This window comes from Phaenicophaeus curvirostris, chromosome 1, assembly GCF_032191515.1.
Source record: "Phaenicophaeus curvirostris isolate KB17595 chromosome 1, BPBGC_Pcur_1.0, whole genome shotgun sequence".
NCBI classification, from domain to species: Eukaryota; Metazoa; Chordata; class Aves; order Cuculiformes; family Cuculidae; genus Phaenicophaeus; species Phaenicophaeus curvirostris.
The window spans coordinates 83,897,886-83,913,678 of NC_091392.1; the positions used below are offsets into that span (position 1 = coordinate 83,897,886).

Below are 15,793 nucleotides of genomic sequence, written 5' to 3' on the forward strand. Positions count from 1 at the left end.
TGCATCAGGCTGCCCAAGGCCCCATCCAACCTGGCCTTGAACACCTCCAGGGATGGGGCAGCCACAGCTTCCCTGGGCAACCTATGCCAAGGCCTCACCACCCTCACCATGAATAATTTCTTCCCAAAGTCTAATCTAAGTCTTCTCCCATCCAATTTAAAGCCAGTTAGTTTGGCTCTTCTTAGAAAGACTTTCTTCCATCCAAAAATTTTTCTTTTAATCAGAGCAGCTTACTTTCATCTGCAAAGCCAGGGCAAAACCAGTCAAAGTGGCAGCTATGCTCATCACTGCCTTTCTTTGTGGAAATATCAAAAGAGAGGCCTAGAATTGCTTCAGCCTGGTGTGTAACTCCCATTTTGTCCTCAGTTAAAGCACTGTCATATTATGGGGTAGTTCAGACAAGAGAAGATAACTACTGCATAAAATGAGTTTTATTTTTAGTTCAAGACAGTGGCAGATGGTTCCCCTCAGCGCAGCCGGCGGGCTGAAGATCTGGTGATGGGAGTTGTTTGGGTGGGGGTTTCTTCCTCTCGTAATTCTGCCGATAGCTCTAAAGGAGAGTAAAATATGTCAATAACCAGAGCTCCACTGCCTCGAACAGAGAAATCTACAGGCAATAGAGGCACAGTGCTCTGAAGCCCCTACACGCTTTCTGCCATTACCAAAGGAACATCCCTTTTGGGCCAGATCTACAGTCTTTCTCCATTTCTCCACTTCCCTGCTTTGTGCCTACCTGTACAATGACTTACCATCCTCCGAGCTGTTCTCCTCGTCACTGGAGAAGGTGATAACAGCTTTTTTGGCTGGAGGGCGCTTTTGGGAACGCTTATGGTTTCGGAGGGTGCGAGGCGGCGGTGTGACAAAATCTTCATCCCTGTTGGCTGTGCTCAGGGGCTGGCGGTGTGAACCTGCCAGGGAGAAAAGAGAAAGATAGCATCCATGCTGCAAGGGTGAGGAAAAGTCCCCAGGCGTCTCTGCTGGACCGAGGATCAGGGGGAAAGGTGCAGTCTCACAAAAGGAACATGTTACCTGTTGTTTTCCGCTTAGCTGGCTCTGGCATTTGAGTTCCACTATCTTCCTGGCATGTCTCTGCTGAATCCAGCCCTCGTTTATGGGAGGCAGATACCTTTTGCTCCAGCTCTTCAGCCAGAGCCTGATGGAAATAGAACACAGTGGGGGTAAAAAAGGGGAAAGAAAAAACAAACAAACAAACAAAAAGATAGAAGGTGGGGGGAGGGAAGTATTACATCCATAGCAGAATTCTCTGATAACTTGTTGGGAGCAAGGAGTAGCCCTTAATATGGAGAACTGCAGGGCTTTCCAATCACTGCGTGTAAAAAGCAATCTTTTTCCTGGCCTGCACACTTGCCCCCCATCCTTACTTTAGTCTCAGGTTTGCTGCTTGCTCTGCGGAATCGAGTCAGCACTGTTTGGAAACAACTGTAGACAGCCGGGTCTTGGAGCTTGTCTGCAAAGCAGTCAAAGTTGTCCTGCATCTTGCGGAGGCCCCGTTCGGAGATAGGAAGCAGAGTAAGGCAGAAGGATAGATCCCGATACTGACGCTCAGTTCTGGGAAAGACAGAGATTGCCATTAGCTCTTATGAAAAAGGGTGTGTAAGGATGAGGACATCCTAGCTAGAAATACAGCACATGAGGATAAAACATTTCCTGCAGGCGCTACTGCCCTGCAGAATGTGAGACTGGGTTGTTCTGATACCGGCCAGTTACAGAGCGCCACACCACACCAACCACTTCACAACCAGTTACCAAGGACACTGCTAGCGGTGGTTGTCTAGCTGCGCTTTTTGGAATAAATTTGCCACCAACTGAATTATGTTTCAAATTCCACCAGACACTGACTTGGTGTCTGTCAGAAAAACATGAAGGTTTCACTGTTAGAGAACATGGCCACTTGTTCAAAAGGCATCAGAAGTTATTGCTGACTAAGATGAAAAGACACACTCAGGGAGGTGAGGGCTCTTCTTGAAGGGATTAATTTGAGCTGAATAATAAAAAAATCCCGGCTGCTTATTTTTGCTTGTTTGAGATAGTCTAAAGCAGAAGCTTTATTTCATGTTCTCACTTTCTTTCCTGGCCAGTTACATTATGATATAGAATGAACAAATAACAACTGTTGTTTCAAAGGAGGATGACATTCAAATGCCAGCAAAAGTTACTAGGGAAACAAAAAGGTGCAAACTAACAACCTTACTGTAACTCACTGTGATGGAACAGGAGGAAAAAAGCTAGGCCAAGGCCCCTATTATTAATATACTCAAAGCAGAGGGCCAGATGTCTGTCTTGCATTTCAGAACACACTGTCCAAATGCAGACAAATGGAAAACAAAGCTGCATCATCCAGGTGTTTCTATGTTTTATGTCTGAATGATACATGGCATGTGTTTCGAACTCAAGACATGCTGAGGAGGATCGTGACTTCAAAATCCTTTCTGATAAGTTCCTCTTAGTCTGGAGTGAGAACCCTGCTCCAGTATTGCTGTTAGTGTGCATTAAACTGACCATCTTTGCAGTACAGAAATGTTAGGATGTTTTAGTAAAGGACAGCTAGACACAGCTTACACACAGATGTTTCTTCACAGATGTGGTGTGAAAGACCTCATCAGTGTTCCTGGGAGGCAGTTTTGGAGAGGGGTGCCAATCTCTACTCTGGCTCCGGAAAAAATCCAAATATTTCTGAGAAATATGCAACTCCCTGAGGCAGCTGAGGTCACATGCCCAGGCACTGTGTACAAATGGCCAAGATAAGCAGACACAGCTGAAACCTCAAGGGCAAAGCCACAACAATGTAGAAGGAAAACCACAGGAATGGCGGGAGATGGGGTACACCTAATCCAGTGGAGGGTAATATGAAGATATCACTGAAAGTACATGACAGAGGCAGATAAATTTCTACTGTCTTATGGGGGTGAAGTTACTGCTTGGAGAAAGGAGCAACTAAGAAGCTTCACTCCCAAACCCAGGAAGCAAAATGATATACCAGGTTCATGGGATGGTCCCTGCACCTCTGTAATCAGCACCAGGAGCAAAGCAAGGTATACATGCAGTGCAGAGAGCAGAGCAAAGCATAAACGTATAGCAGCACGAGCACTCAAACATGGAAATGGAGTTCCAGGCATAGAGTTAGTACTGAGGAGCCCATGCATGCAGGAGGAGAGCAGGCCTGTATCAACTAGAGAGCTGAGATCACACCAGAGAGGGCTGTAGGGGAGATCCAACTTCTCAGCTGAACACACCTTTCTTAGCTAAGAGACACAGAAATAGCCTGTGGATCACAAAGGTGTATAAAACCTACACGCTGGAAATATCCTTGCTCAGCTGGAATGCAGATCTAAATAGTCACAAAATCTTTTTTCTAAGAAAGGGGGGAACAGAGAAGGGCCAACCACAGCGTAACAGGACCCGAAGACTTAATTTATACATATTTGTTAGTGTATTTTTAGGAGGAAGGTAGAAGAAAAACGGACCTAATCCAGGTTATACCAGCATTTGTCACTTGGCCACACGAAGAATAAATATGATGGGAACCTGTCACAACCACCATATACAAGCTAGTTTCTTGTAACAATTTCTAGGAAGCAGATTTGTATGTCAGGCAAATAAGGATCACAACCTACCTGACAGTCCGGAATCGCTGACAAAGTTTCTCCACCAAGCTCTCTGTCTGTTTGTCTTTCGTAATATATGAGAAGAGATGTCTGCAAAGGGAAAAAAATAGCAAAGTTGAGAACCCAGAAAGGAAACCCTTTTTCTGGCTACACCATGGGATGCCTCCAGCTCTTCCATCCAGTGATCAGCTGGGTGGTCCTTCAAAAGAAGACAGGATTGCTCTGCGTGCCCCAGACTTGGTTCATGAGAAGCAATAAGCAGAGATATACTTCAAATAGCAATCACAGTCCCTGTTGGGGGACAGCTGCTATGACATAAAATAGAATTAAAACTGCACGCTTGCCTAATAGCACTGGCCTAGGATGAAACTAAGAAATCCAGCTAAAGCAAGACCCTTGTAGGTCTGGAGCAAGAATTGCAAATGTCTGTGCAGGGACTAAGGTAGGACAGACACTGAAAAGGCTACAGTATTGACTTCTGATCAGCTCCTTCCATCTAGTTTTAAAAGCATGCAATACCTCCAGACAATGTCCTCATTTCACAAGTTGCGCGGGCAGACCAGTATGTCTGACAAGCAGACCTTGAGGGGAGTGGGGTGGCATGCAGTATTTTGTCTGCTCAAGATTGTTCCTGCAACTTTTTTCATTATGAGTTTGCTGAAGGTGAGTTGCTATATTTTGAATCAATGTGAAAGTGAGCATTCCTTTGCACTAAAGTGGGAACAGAACTTAAATGCTGTCTTCAAAATCATAGAATAGAATCATATACATATTAAGGTTGGAAAAGAACTCTAAGATCACCCAGTCCAACCATCAGCCCAACACCACCATGTCCTAAAGTATCATGTCTACACATTTTTTGAACACCTCCAGGGAAGGAGACTCACCACTCCCCTGAGCAGCCTCTGCCAGTGCTTCACCACTCTTTCAGTAAATTATTTTTTTCCTAATATCCAATCTGAACCTCCCCTCGTGCAACTTGAGGTCATTTCCTCTCTTCCTATCACCTGTTACTTGGGAGAAGAGCCCAGCACCCACTTCACCACAACCTCCTTTCAGGCAGCTGTAGAGCGCGATAAGGTCTCCCCTCTCCAGGGTAAGCAACCCCAATTCCCTCAGCTGCTCCTTACAACCCTTGTGCTCCAGCCCCGTCACCAGCATCATTGCCCTCCTCTGGACATGCAAATACCCTACCCACATTTTTCTTAGCTTCTTGAGGAAGAGATGCGGACCTTCACAAAGTTAGATACTTCTGCATTTTGCATGATGTCCTCATAGAAATCACTGAATAAATTCTATTTCTTAAGACGGTCCTGCTGGCTTCCCTTTTTCTTATCCAAACATTTCCGTTAACTTAAGCTCAGTCAGGTTGCCACTGGCTTTCATATAACTGTGCTAAGCACATCCTTGTTCAGTTTTTGTTACACCTACAACCACCACACCAAGCTTCTTTTCTCAAATACGGGAAAAAGACCCTATCCTCAATAGTCCTCCCTTTGCATTTGTTCCAGCAATTTATCTTTAACTTAAGTGACAAAAATGGGGGCAATGTCTCACCAGTGCTTCTCTATACGTAAACCAGAAATAACCTGGCTGCTAAACTAGCAAGTGGGATACTTTTCTGACTTTAGCCAAAGCTTTACACTAGAGGTCAAATAATTTCTAAACATTCAGTCTTACACTTTGTTCTACTAGTTTTCATCTCAGTTACTGCTGTACTCTCATTCCCCACGAGTTAGTGCTTTAACAGTGATGCTCTCCCCACTACCCCAATCTTTTTTACACCTCCCTATTCTCTAGTTTGGCAAGCATCCCTGGAACATAAACCACTGCTTCCTTCCCAGCCTGTGCTTTTGTCCACTGCACTTTGAGTTAAACCTGATCCTCTCCACAATGTAAGCGTTTTGTATAGTGCTATGTGAGAAAATAGTTCCGTTTCAACAACTCTTCTCTTCTTTCCTGTTTAAAGGATGTGATATGCTAACTGATAAGCAGGTCTTCTTTAAAATTAGCTAGCGTTAGACTAATTTGATAACTGTGCACTTTGTTAAAACAATACTGCCTTTTCTCTTATTTGCCATGCACCTCCAGTTCTTTCCCTGTATGCTGTTGCAAGTCAGAAAAGTCCATCTACAGCTGCCTTAACCACGCTATTCGCACTTCAATGGAAGTGAATTATTCTCCAGGTACGTGGTAACACTTCCAGTTTCACATTTATTAAAAATTGTATTGAAAATCCTAAAATTATGTCCCATTATTTTTACACCTGCCTCTTTCTTGTTTTCTCTGTGATGGTTTGCTTCCACCTCAGACACTAACTTTGCCTTCTCTGTGTGCTGTCAGCCACACGCCGCGTTTCCCATTATTTCACATTACGCTCCTTACTGAAAGCTGAAGCAAAACATCCATATACTTTTGAAGCCATAAAGTATTTTCAGTCTCAATGTCAGCCTCACTAATAGAGCTTTTGTGAGTTGCAATTCCCATCTGTCCAAAATTCCATCCCTCTTCCTAAAAGCACTGGAGTCTCATAGACAGAAAGACTGGAAAATCACTGCAGAGTTTACCAGCAACAATAATATTTTTGTCCAGCATTCCCCTCTGCAATCCACAGGGATTCAGGCAACTCAAAAAAACCCTCATGTGGTTAAGTTTCAGATATGAGAGGAAAATTTTTGTAATTTATCACTAAAGACATTCTTCGTGCTCGTTATAAGTAACCAATGCCCTCAGACTGATATGTTCCAATCGGTCTCTATAGTACGAAGTAAGGCTTTCTTAGAAAAAAAAACCATAAAACCAAAAAATTAAACAAAAATCTACAAACCCAACCAAAAAAACCCCAAATCCAAATCTGTTACCTTAACCGCAGCTTTACCTAAATTGCTTACAAATATCCAGTAGGCCACCAAAAATGACAAAGGCAGCAGAGTCTTTAAATCCTTTGTGCCGTCCTAGTGTTTCATATCCATGTTCTTATGCATAAATACAACTGTTTTCTTTTTCTAGAGGGAAAGTAATTTTGAATGAGCTAGCGGAAACTTTGTGGAGTCTCTCCTTAACCCCCACTGCATGGCTTTAGAATTGATTCCTCTCAGCATGACTCCATTTCAAATACAAACTCAAGAAGTCAAATCACGGAGAACAACTGAAAGCATTTGGTATGTGTCACTGTAGTTTCTCTTCCCTGCCTCTGGCTCCCTCTTTGCATAAACACAGTCCTGGTCAAGAGATTTCTTCAACCCCAGAATACCTCATAATAGTGTGGAAGGACTCCTCCTCTATGCCGCAGTCAGGATCTGAGAGATGACTGATAATGTCTGGAAGCAGGTTATAGATGGCATTGCCCTGTGCAGAACAGAAGGTTCTAGATAATAGACAGAATTATAAAGGACAGCTCGATTTCAGCCATGTAAGCTGCCCATTTAAAATGACCTCCTTTCTCCCCACTCCAAATCTACTGACTGAAAACATGAACTTGCTGAAATGACCTATACACAGCCAGCTAAGCCTATCTGGCTGAAGCTAAGGGGGAAAAAGAAGAACAATCTAACAACTGCAATCCTTGGTTTCCAACAGCCCTGCTCTTTGGCGGATCTGGATGCAACTTCTTTGCTTTCCAACCCTGTCACAACCCAACACAAAAGCATCCTGATAAAGGAAACTTACGCAGCAGCTCAGCTCAAGTAACTGCCTCCAGTCTTGCTGAAAAGGCCCAAGTCCAGATTCCCTTTCCCACTGCTTTTTCATGGTTTTGTCATAAATAGCGCAGAGATAGGAAGTAAGTGCTGTCAGGCAGCTGACTCTGCTTTTAACTGAGCAAGCCAAGACAGTAAAGCCCCAGTATTGTTGCAGCTTCCAGGCAGTAAATCTCAAACTCTGAAGGGTCTCCAGTAGCATTTGTGTTGAATGAACAGTGTTACAGGAGGCAATGCTCCTACTGTTCATAGCTGCCTGGGCTGTAACTGCTTCAAATTTAAGTATCACAACGTCACACAGCCAAGAACAACTTTGAAAGGTTTCAAAGATGCATTAGCTGGGCCATAAGGTCAGGGAACTCTCTTGTAAGGCCTAAAAGTGAACTGCAGAAAACTGTTCCCAACCCTGTGTTAGATGTACACAAGAAAGCAAAGCGACAAGGCTCTGATTTGGAGCCTGTCTTCAGATATGAATGGGTGGGGCCAAATTTAGCAACCTCAGGGCTGAAACAAAACTCAAGTTGCCAAACTTCCTTCCTTCCCCACTCTTGTGAACTAAGGTCCCTGAGCATCCACTTGCCTTGTTGGAGAGTTCGCTGAAAAAGTTCTGAGCCACTCCCATGATTGCCTCCTCTGGGTCTACAAGCAGCGTTGCCATTTCGCTCACTTGGCCCTTCACCTTTACCATGTCTTTGAGGATGAGGTGAGTCAACACCAGTCCAGTCGTCTGCCTCACGCTTGGGCAAGGGTCCCGCAACCTGACAAAAGCACAGAGTTACCACAGGGAGCTGCTGAGTGACTGTCTCTAAATTAGCGATACCTACAACGGCCTGGTCCACAGCCCAGGTTGTCTCCCTGCACCTGACATATTCAGATTTGGTTTCCTGGATCATTCTTACCTTCCAGAGGCCCAGTGTCACCCTTCCAAAGAGCTCTCTCATCACTTGTCCTCTCCCAGCAATGAGTGTAGCCTTACCTGGCATAGAGATGCGATGTCCAAGGCTCCACCAGGTTGGGGAAACGGATGGCCAGATCTCCTGCTGCAATAATGAGGTTGGATCTCACGGCAGGCAGTGCTGACTTCTCCATCATAGTGAACAGCAGGCGCAACTGGGAGTTGCAGAACTCAGAGCTGATGGGACAGGGTACAGAAAAGAAGGCAGATACTAAAATCCTTTCTCAGAAAGCAGCGAGAAAAAACAAAAAAAAATAAACCAAATCTATAAATGTCTGTTCTCTTCACAAGAAAGGAGTTGCAGTGTTTGCTTGTGCTATAGTACCAGGAAGGCAAGGAAGAGATCACAGCACAGCTGGGCATTACCTGATCATGCAGACTTTGCCAAGAGTCAGGGCTGCAGCAGCTGAGAGCGCCGGATCACTGTAGAGCCCAGGGTTATTGCAGATCTTGAGCACCAGCGGAACAAAGGCAGAGAACAGGTGCTTCTCTAGAGAGCAGGGATGAAGATGGCAATTATATGAGCACTATTTGCACATCCTTCTTTAAGAGCAATTACTCAATTTATCTCAAAACTCCTGCAGGCTACACAAGCTGGTTGACTCACTTTCCCCATTGAAATGCTACCACTGGAGAAGCACAGCAAAGAGACAGCCTACATAGAAACTGTCACTGGACAAAGCCAACAGTTTTTCCTTTTGAAGCAAACAGTCTTCCTGCTTCTGGATCTGTACCTGCTGTACCTGTTCTTTTGCAGGCAGACAGAGCCAGTTGCTCCTCAGCGGTCACCACACTTACCATCTAGAAGTTCTGTCTCACAAATGCTGCGGATGAGCTCAGCTTCTGTGTCATCAGCTGAAGCCCCCACGAGGCCCAGCTCCTCCTCCATAGTGGTCTCATTTCCTGTGCTCTGTGCAGAAACAAAGATTGTAAAAAAGATGACACACAACTACAACTCCTTACTTTACAAAGTACTCTTCTCTCAGGCAAGAGGTGTGTGCATGTTACCAGCAGCATGACTCAAATTGAGAACAGACTGAAGGACAGTTTTATAACTCACTGTTCCCTGGGAACTGCATGAAGCTGTGAAGGGCAGTTTGGTATTTGCCGGTCCATGTGCCACAGAATACCAATGAAAAGAAAGCCTAAGCTTCTGAAGCTTCTAAGCTGAGAGGGGCATAGGACACATCTGGCATCAGCGTCTGAGTCTGGCACAAGTTCAGGAACATGCAAATCCTAAAAGCAAGAAGTCCAAAGTGGCCTTTGAAGTGTTGGTCCTGTGAGCAAGATCATGGGAAGCCTTATAGCAAGGCAAAAGCAACACAAAGAGAAGAGAGACATAGGTGTAGCACAGGGAACAATCTGCATCCAACTGTTTATTGGAAAACCTCATAGTAACCTCCTCCTGTGTGGGAAATGGTAGTGACACTGATAAGCAGGGTAGATCAGGAAATGAACTACAAATTCCTCTGGACAAAGCAGTCTAGGCATCTAATAGAAACTGGATACCTAGGGATACACAACACTTTTCTCTGTTCTTACCCAAGAAACAATGCCTCAACAGAAAATGTCCCAAGGTAGATCTAACCAAACAGGTTGCTTCATCATACAGATCCCTTTAAGAAGGCTGCCATTAAATTTTCATTATTACTACCTGAAAGAGGATAGGACCCTCAAGCCACATGGACCAAGGTTCCAGAAACACTTTTCTAAAACTCAGAGTGCAAATAAGGTGTTCTTCACTACTAGCAGCAATTGCAAAAGATTGCACTGGTAAGAAAGGAGGCGATGAGTGGAAAGCAAATATTTGCCCAAAGCAGGAAGATAAGCACAGCAAGGACACTACCCTTTATTCGCCCCCCTCTGCCTCTTCAAAACTCATAATAAGTGTGAGAACTTTACTGAACAGGGTCATTCAAGGACCTCAGCTCTCCCTGTCAGTCCTGACCAACACATGCCCATTTCTATTCCCAAAGCGTGCATTACCCTGGATCTCATGGATCCTCAGGATTGCATTCTCCAGAAGTTTGCTGTGGCAGTAGCTGAGACAGTAAAGAAAAGCCCTTAGGAAAAAAAAAAACATCTCAGTTCTCACCCGGGGCCTCTGCTTCTTCGTACTGCTGTTAGAATGCTTCTTGGTCTTTTCCTCCTCTCTGAGGATGCGGCGTCTGCGTAGCTCTGCACTCACTGACACTTCCAAATATGCTACCTGCTGCAGTGCCACCTGTCCCACAAGGGACATAAGGTGCATCAGCAGGAATGTGGGAAGACTGCTAGCACCATGAGAGACTCTGCTGGGAGAACCCCCTGGATCTAGAGGAGAAAAATTACTACAGTTCAGTGTGGATCTAGACCTCTTCTCCCATAAGTTACTGCCAAGTCTCACTGTATAACCCATCTCCATGCTCTGTGGACTCCTTGCACTCGCAACCTTCCACACCAGCACCTCCACTAGCCCCTCAGCCCTGTTTTGTTCTCCTGCCACAGTTACTGTAGGCCACCCACTTGTAGCCTGGGTAGAGATTTTCTTCACCAGCTTTTTTCCTCACCATCTTCCTGCAGCTTCTCCAGAGCTTGCTGACTGCACACCTGCAGGATGTGAGCACATATCTCATCTGCCCCTTCGGCCAGTTGGTAGATGAGCATTACCGCTGCCTCCATGAAGGGGATCCAGTGACTACTTGGCTGGGCAAAACCTGTTGAGAAGAGGGAGCCATGTACCACACATACCGGCAACAACACAGGCTGTCTCACAGCCCAACTCCATCTCCTCCAAACCTACTGCTGACTTGTGCTCACCTTTACTCACAGTCTCACTCAGGCGCCCGAAAAGCACGTGGTCCTGTGGCAGCCGAAAAGGTGCATTGTCCTTCCCCTGTGCTGGCTGCAGAGAGAACAGGTGAGTTACTCTTACTACATAACAGATTCCCCCATGCCCTTCCTAACTTAATTTTGCTATGTGCATGGTGCTAATCAAACCCATAGCAGGCCCATGACAGGTATATTCCGTGCTGCTCTGCAGCTAAACACACAAGGACATTGGTGCTGCTTTTGAAAGCACGCTGGCAGCACTGTGTGAATTTAAAGCTTGGCCAAGCGATGATCACAGGCCAATTTACGCAGATCCACTACTTCATCTTAAATCAAAATAACTCCTTTGGAACCTGAAAATTAGTCCTTTGAAATCTGCTATTATTTACTCATTCTTCACAATGAATGAGGAGGGAAACCTTTAAAGCGTCTTCAGAGTTATCAACAGTAAGTCAGGTAGACACGCTAGCCAAGGAATACTCCAGAACCACAAGGTTTTGTACAAAAGCAAAATATTATCAGCAGAAATTACAGAACAGCTCTGGATGCAACACCACCTCACGCTTAGGCTGTTGCACATGCTCTGTATCGGTCCCATCACATTTTAGGCTGGGGATAACTCTGAGAACTACTAAATCAAGCATGACAATGAGTGAGATATTCCAGCACATTTATGGCTGCCTCATCAAGATACAATTAACCAAAACAAGCTACTGCTTGAGAATTTGCCAGCTTTCAGTAACTGCAAACACTACAATCACAGTCATAGAGGTCAGAAAAGGCCTCCAAGATCATCAAGTCTAACCATCAGCCCAACATCACTGTGCCTACTAAACCATGTCCCGAAGTGCCACATCTACACTCTTTCTGAATACCTCCAGGAACGGAGACTTCACTCCTTCCCTGGGCAGCCTCTTCCAATGCTTCACCACTTCTTTCAGTAAAGAATTTTCTTCTAGTATTCAGTCTTGATATTAGTGCAACTTGAGATCACAATCTTACTCTCTATACTGAATTTCTGGTTGTGCTGGGGGGGAGGTGGGGCAGAAGGAAGAGCTGCCACAGTCATGCAAGTATCTACAGTTCAGTCCCTGCTCACAAACTTAATTGCAGAGTTAAGTCAACCTTATAAGTCAACAATTATAATACAACCATCTTCAGGATGTTTAAGAACGCTGTGTTACACATCGATTTAGGAAGATCCTGCAGTAATGCCCCCAGTGGAAGGGGCAAACACAGAATGATGGTGCTGAGTGAAGTGGAGCTGCTTTTATGCTGGAAATCCTGAACAAAAACGCCCTAAATGCTTGATTCAAAAAAACAAAGAGGTGGGGTTTTTTTTCTCTGAGTGCATTAAAAAAAAAAAGTATAAAGTTTTCCCAGACAAAGAAGCCACCTGATAGAACATCATGATGGTTGCCTAAGCACAACACAGACAGGTTTGAAAACCTTTAATGTTTTATATTCAGCTCTACAGCTGACAACTCCCAAATATCAATTAATAGGGAGGGTTAAAAGAATCACAATACCAGAAAACATCAGTAGAGGAAAGGTCTTCATGGTTGAAGAAACACAAATCAGTTTAGAACTGAGAGTCTGAGGAAAAGAATTGAAGACAGATTTTCTTGTGCACTGAACTCTTTACTAATTGAATTCAGCCCGTGCCTAATGAAAATATTTTTGTTACATGTTCACTGATGTGTGCTAAGCTTCCCAGACAGTGCTGCTGAATAGTCTCAACCTACTTAATTTCAAAACCAGTAAAAACTGAATCACTTCTCTCTCTTCTCAATACAAACCATCCCCTCATGCACCCCCTTTACCCCCTCGCCCCGCTTCTTAGTTTCTGGATAAGTCTGTTTCTTTATGACCTCTAGAACAAACCAGGACTCTTACCTTAGTGGTACGGGCAAGTTTGGAGATGGCATTGCACACTTCTTGAGCTAGGCGGTAGTCTTCAGATACCTTCTCAGACAGTCCTGCTGTCACCAAGACATCCAGGTTGCTACCTATGATCTCTGGCTTCCCTCTACGGAACAGAAGGAATAGGGGGCTATTACCTTAGTTGCTGTTGAAAGTTTACAAGTATGCTTAGTCAGTAGAAATACTCCTCGTGCCTTGCAGAAGGCAGTGGCTTGAGTAAAGGAAGAAAAAAAAAAAATCCAATGACTCAAGATACAGGTATAGGAGCAGCAAGCAATATTCCACAGAAGCCAGAATAATCCATACTCCACTAAGAGATGAGGTTCTCCAAAGTGAACAACCCTAGGCATACTGCCTCTTTGCAAAGAAAGAAGATTCTTGACTCTTCTTTCTCATCAGAAAGGAGCAAAACTTAAAAGGGAGGAGAAAGTAAAATATGGCAAAATGGAAAAGAGTTCAGCAGCTCAGGACTGGTGATGTGTCACATTTCATCCTGTAGAAAACAAAAACTACGCCCAAAGAAACATGCCCACATACATGCCCTTCCTACCCCCGAAAGGTAGAGTTATGCAGGCACGGTCTAAGGAAAATAAAATTAACTGGGTGAAGAAGGCAAGAGTGGAATCTAATGTATTTAGAAGAGAATTTTAGAAGTTCATAACAGACATCTATAGGACAAAAGCAAAATCACCTCCCTTAGCAGATCTGTGAAGAAGGCAATGCTGTTCTTGTTTCACACACACATACCCATAGGCTTGGTACAGGATCTCATGGGATACCCAAAGAACCTAGTTTTCTTTAAATGCTGTGATTTTAGGGAAGGTTCCTAATTTTGAGAAAAAATTTGGGCTGTGAGCACGTGGGATGGGGTGGTTGAAATACCTTGGAAGGAATATCCAATACTCAAATTGCAGAAGTGGCTATAAGCTCCAGAAATGGCTCCAGCTCTAGAGCCCAGAACTTTGAAGCTCATTATGCAGGCCTGTTTGACAGATGAAGGTCTGAAGTAGGAAGAGCAAGAAGAAACAAGCTAAAGGGTTACTGGTCTGGGAAACTGAGGAAGTGAAAACCCTACGATGCAATTACACTCTTTTTGCCCCCAGAAAGGGAAGCAGATTTATTTCCCGCTATGCTAAAGGGCTCCAGACATATCAGCAGCTTCTCGCTGTTCTTACCCAAACACAGACAAAGCTGCAACACTGTGACACAGTAAGCTCTGAGAAAGACATTCAGAACACAAAGTAATGTCATCATACTCTGAAGAGACCATGCCAGTGGGTTCCAGCACAACTATGTTTAATTCCAGGGTTCATTATCCCATGATGTGGCTACTGATTCTGGAGCTGCAGAACAGAGGGACAGATGATGCAGCACGCACAGTTCTTTGATAAAATGCAATTCCCTGTACATCCTCCCACCCACATGATTAGACCAGGCCCCAGGCTCACCGTGCCATCATCCCCAGCAGCATCACAGCAGCACGTCGTTCTAGTGATGAGCACTGAGATTTCTCTGTGAATCGTTCCCAAAGCAGCTGGACCACAGCAGGCTTTATTTCATCTTTCTGCACAAACTCGGAAATCTGGAAAAGAAATGCAATAAAATGAGGGAGAAGTAGAGAAGGACGAACTTCAACCCAACAAAGACAGCAACTCAATGACTACCATTTTAATATAACAGACATCTAAGATTACAAATTCAACTCAAACCCAGGCAAGGCAAGTACTTACTATTTCTTCTAAGCACTGTATCGTTCCTAGCGACGCATCCACCATGACAAGAGAGAGAGAATGCACCAGGCCCTGGGCCCTGGCCCTTAGAAGGGGAGGAAACAGAATTAAATAATATAAAAAATTAAAAAGTAAATGAAAAACAACTGTCACAATTACACTTCTATTCAGAGAACTGAGGACATCTATTAGACAACAAAGCTGATCCCTGGGTACAGGAAAACTTCTCCCTTCATAAGATGGAATTCTCCAAGTAACCCAGCTCAAGTGCCCAACAAGAGGCACTCACTAGCCACTTCACAGCTTGCTCTTAACCACACAAAGTACTAATTCCTACAGAACATAAAACCTTAAAACGTCTCTCTGTGAATAAATAAAGTCAAAGCTCAAACTGCAGAAGAGTCATTCTCTCGGCAATACTATCAAGAAGAAATAAGAAGCAGAGATCATTTGTTATTGTCCCAATGGTTCAAACGAGAATGAGGTATGGTGCATCTCAGCAGGGATCACGCTTAATCTTAGTGAATATGTATCCAACAGGATTTACATGTGAGCAATTGCTAAGAGAAAAACCCAACTGCTAAAGCAGAGAAGAGACACAGCTCCTTTCTAGTGAGGAAGAAACAAGCACCCAAGCAGTACCCAGCTTCAAAGACCCCATTAACATCCTCTCATCTGTCACACATAGAGATTTGTTACAGTGAGATTCAAGATCAGTCTCTGAATGAAATACCAGCAGAAATTCATGTGAAAGCAGCCAAATAATAAGAACTAACTGCGTACAGTGTGAGGGATAAAGAAACGGTGTGTATTGAAAAATCAAGGACAAGTGACGGGAAGAAAACGAGTAAACACTGAGGAATGTGTTGTTTACATCACAAGTAGAATGCTTACACTCAGATAAGGCCATAGTGTGCAAAAAACCCCTGAGCTCTGGTAACAGAAAGAGAGCTCCAACTTCAGGCCACACTGTATACCATTCCTCTTATTATCCCAACAGAAACACAAACTAGGGTAACAGACACTGGGCAACAACTTTGCCCACAGAGG

At 44.2% G+C, this 15,793-nt stretch overlaps 1 protein-coding gene across 3 annotated transcripts in view; it reads right to left on the reverse strand.

The window, feature by feature from the left end:
- Window positions 1–424: 424 nt before the first annotated feature.
- NCAPD2 (non-SMC condensin I complex subunit D2) overlaps window positions 425–15,793 on the reverse strand; it is a 28,209-nt gene continuing 12,840 nt past the window's right edge. For all 3 annotated transcript variants that reach the window (XM_069865728.1, XM_069865719.1, XM_069865738.1), the window contains 16 exons: window positions 14,744–14,828; window positions 14,462–14,595; window positions 12,987–13,119; window positions 11,079–11,163; window positions 10,829–10,975; window positions 10,375–10,592; window positions 9,078–9,189; window positions 8,646–8,769; window positions 8,301–8,456; window positions 7,905–8,082; window positions 6,880–6,974; window positions 3,636–3,716; window positions 1,383–1,569; window positions 1,030–1,153; window positions 750–908; window positions 425–550 (listed from right to left, as the gene is read on the reverse strand). In XM_069865728.1, coding sequence (XP_069721829.1) covers window positions 468–550; window positions 750–908; window positions 1,030–1,153; window positions 1,383–1,569; window positions 3,636–3,716; window positions 6,880–6,974; window positions 7,905–8,082; window positions 8,301–8,456; window positions 8,646–8,769; window positions 9,078–9,189; window positions 10,375–10,592; window positions 10,829–10,975; window positions 11,079–11,163; window positions 12,987–13,119; window positions 14,462–14,595; window positions 14,744–14,828 — 2,101 coding nt within the window. In that variant the 3' untranslated portion in view covers window positions 425–467. The remainder of the gene's footprint in view (window positions 551–749; window positions 909–1,029; window positions 1,154–1,382; window positions 1,570–3,635; window positions 3,717–6,879; window positions 6,975–7,904; window positions 8,083–8,300; window positions 8,457–8,645; window positions 8,770–9,077; window positions 9,190–10,374; window positions 10,593–10,828; window positions 10,976–11,078; window positions 11,164–12,986; window positions 13,120–14,461; window positions 14,596–14,743; window positions 14,829–15,793) is intronic.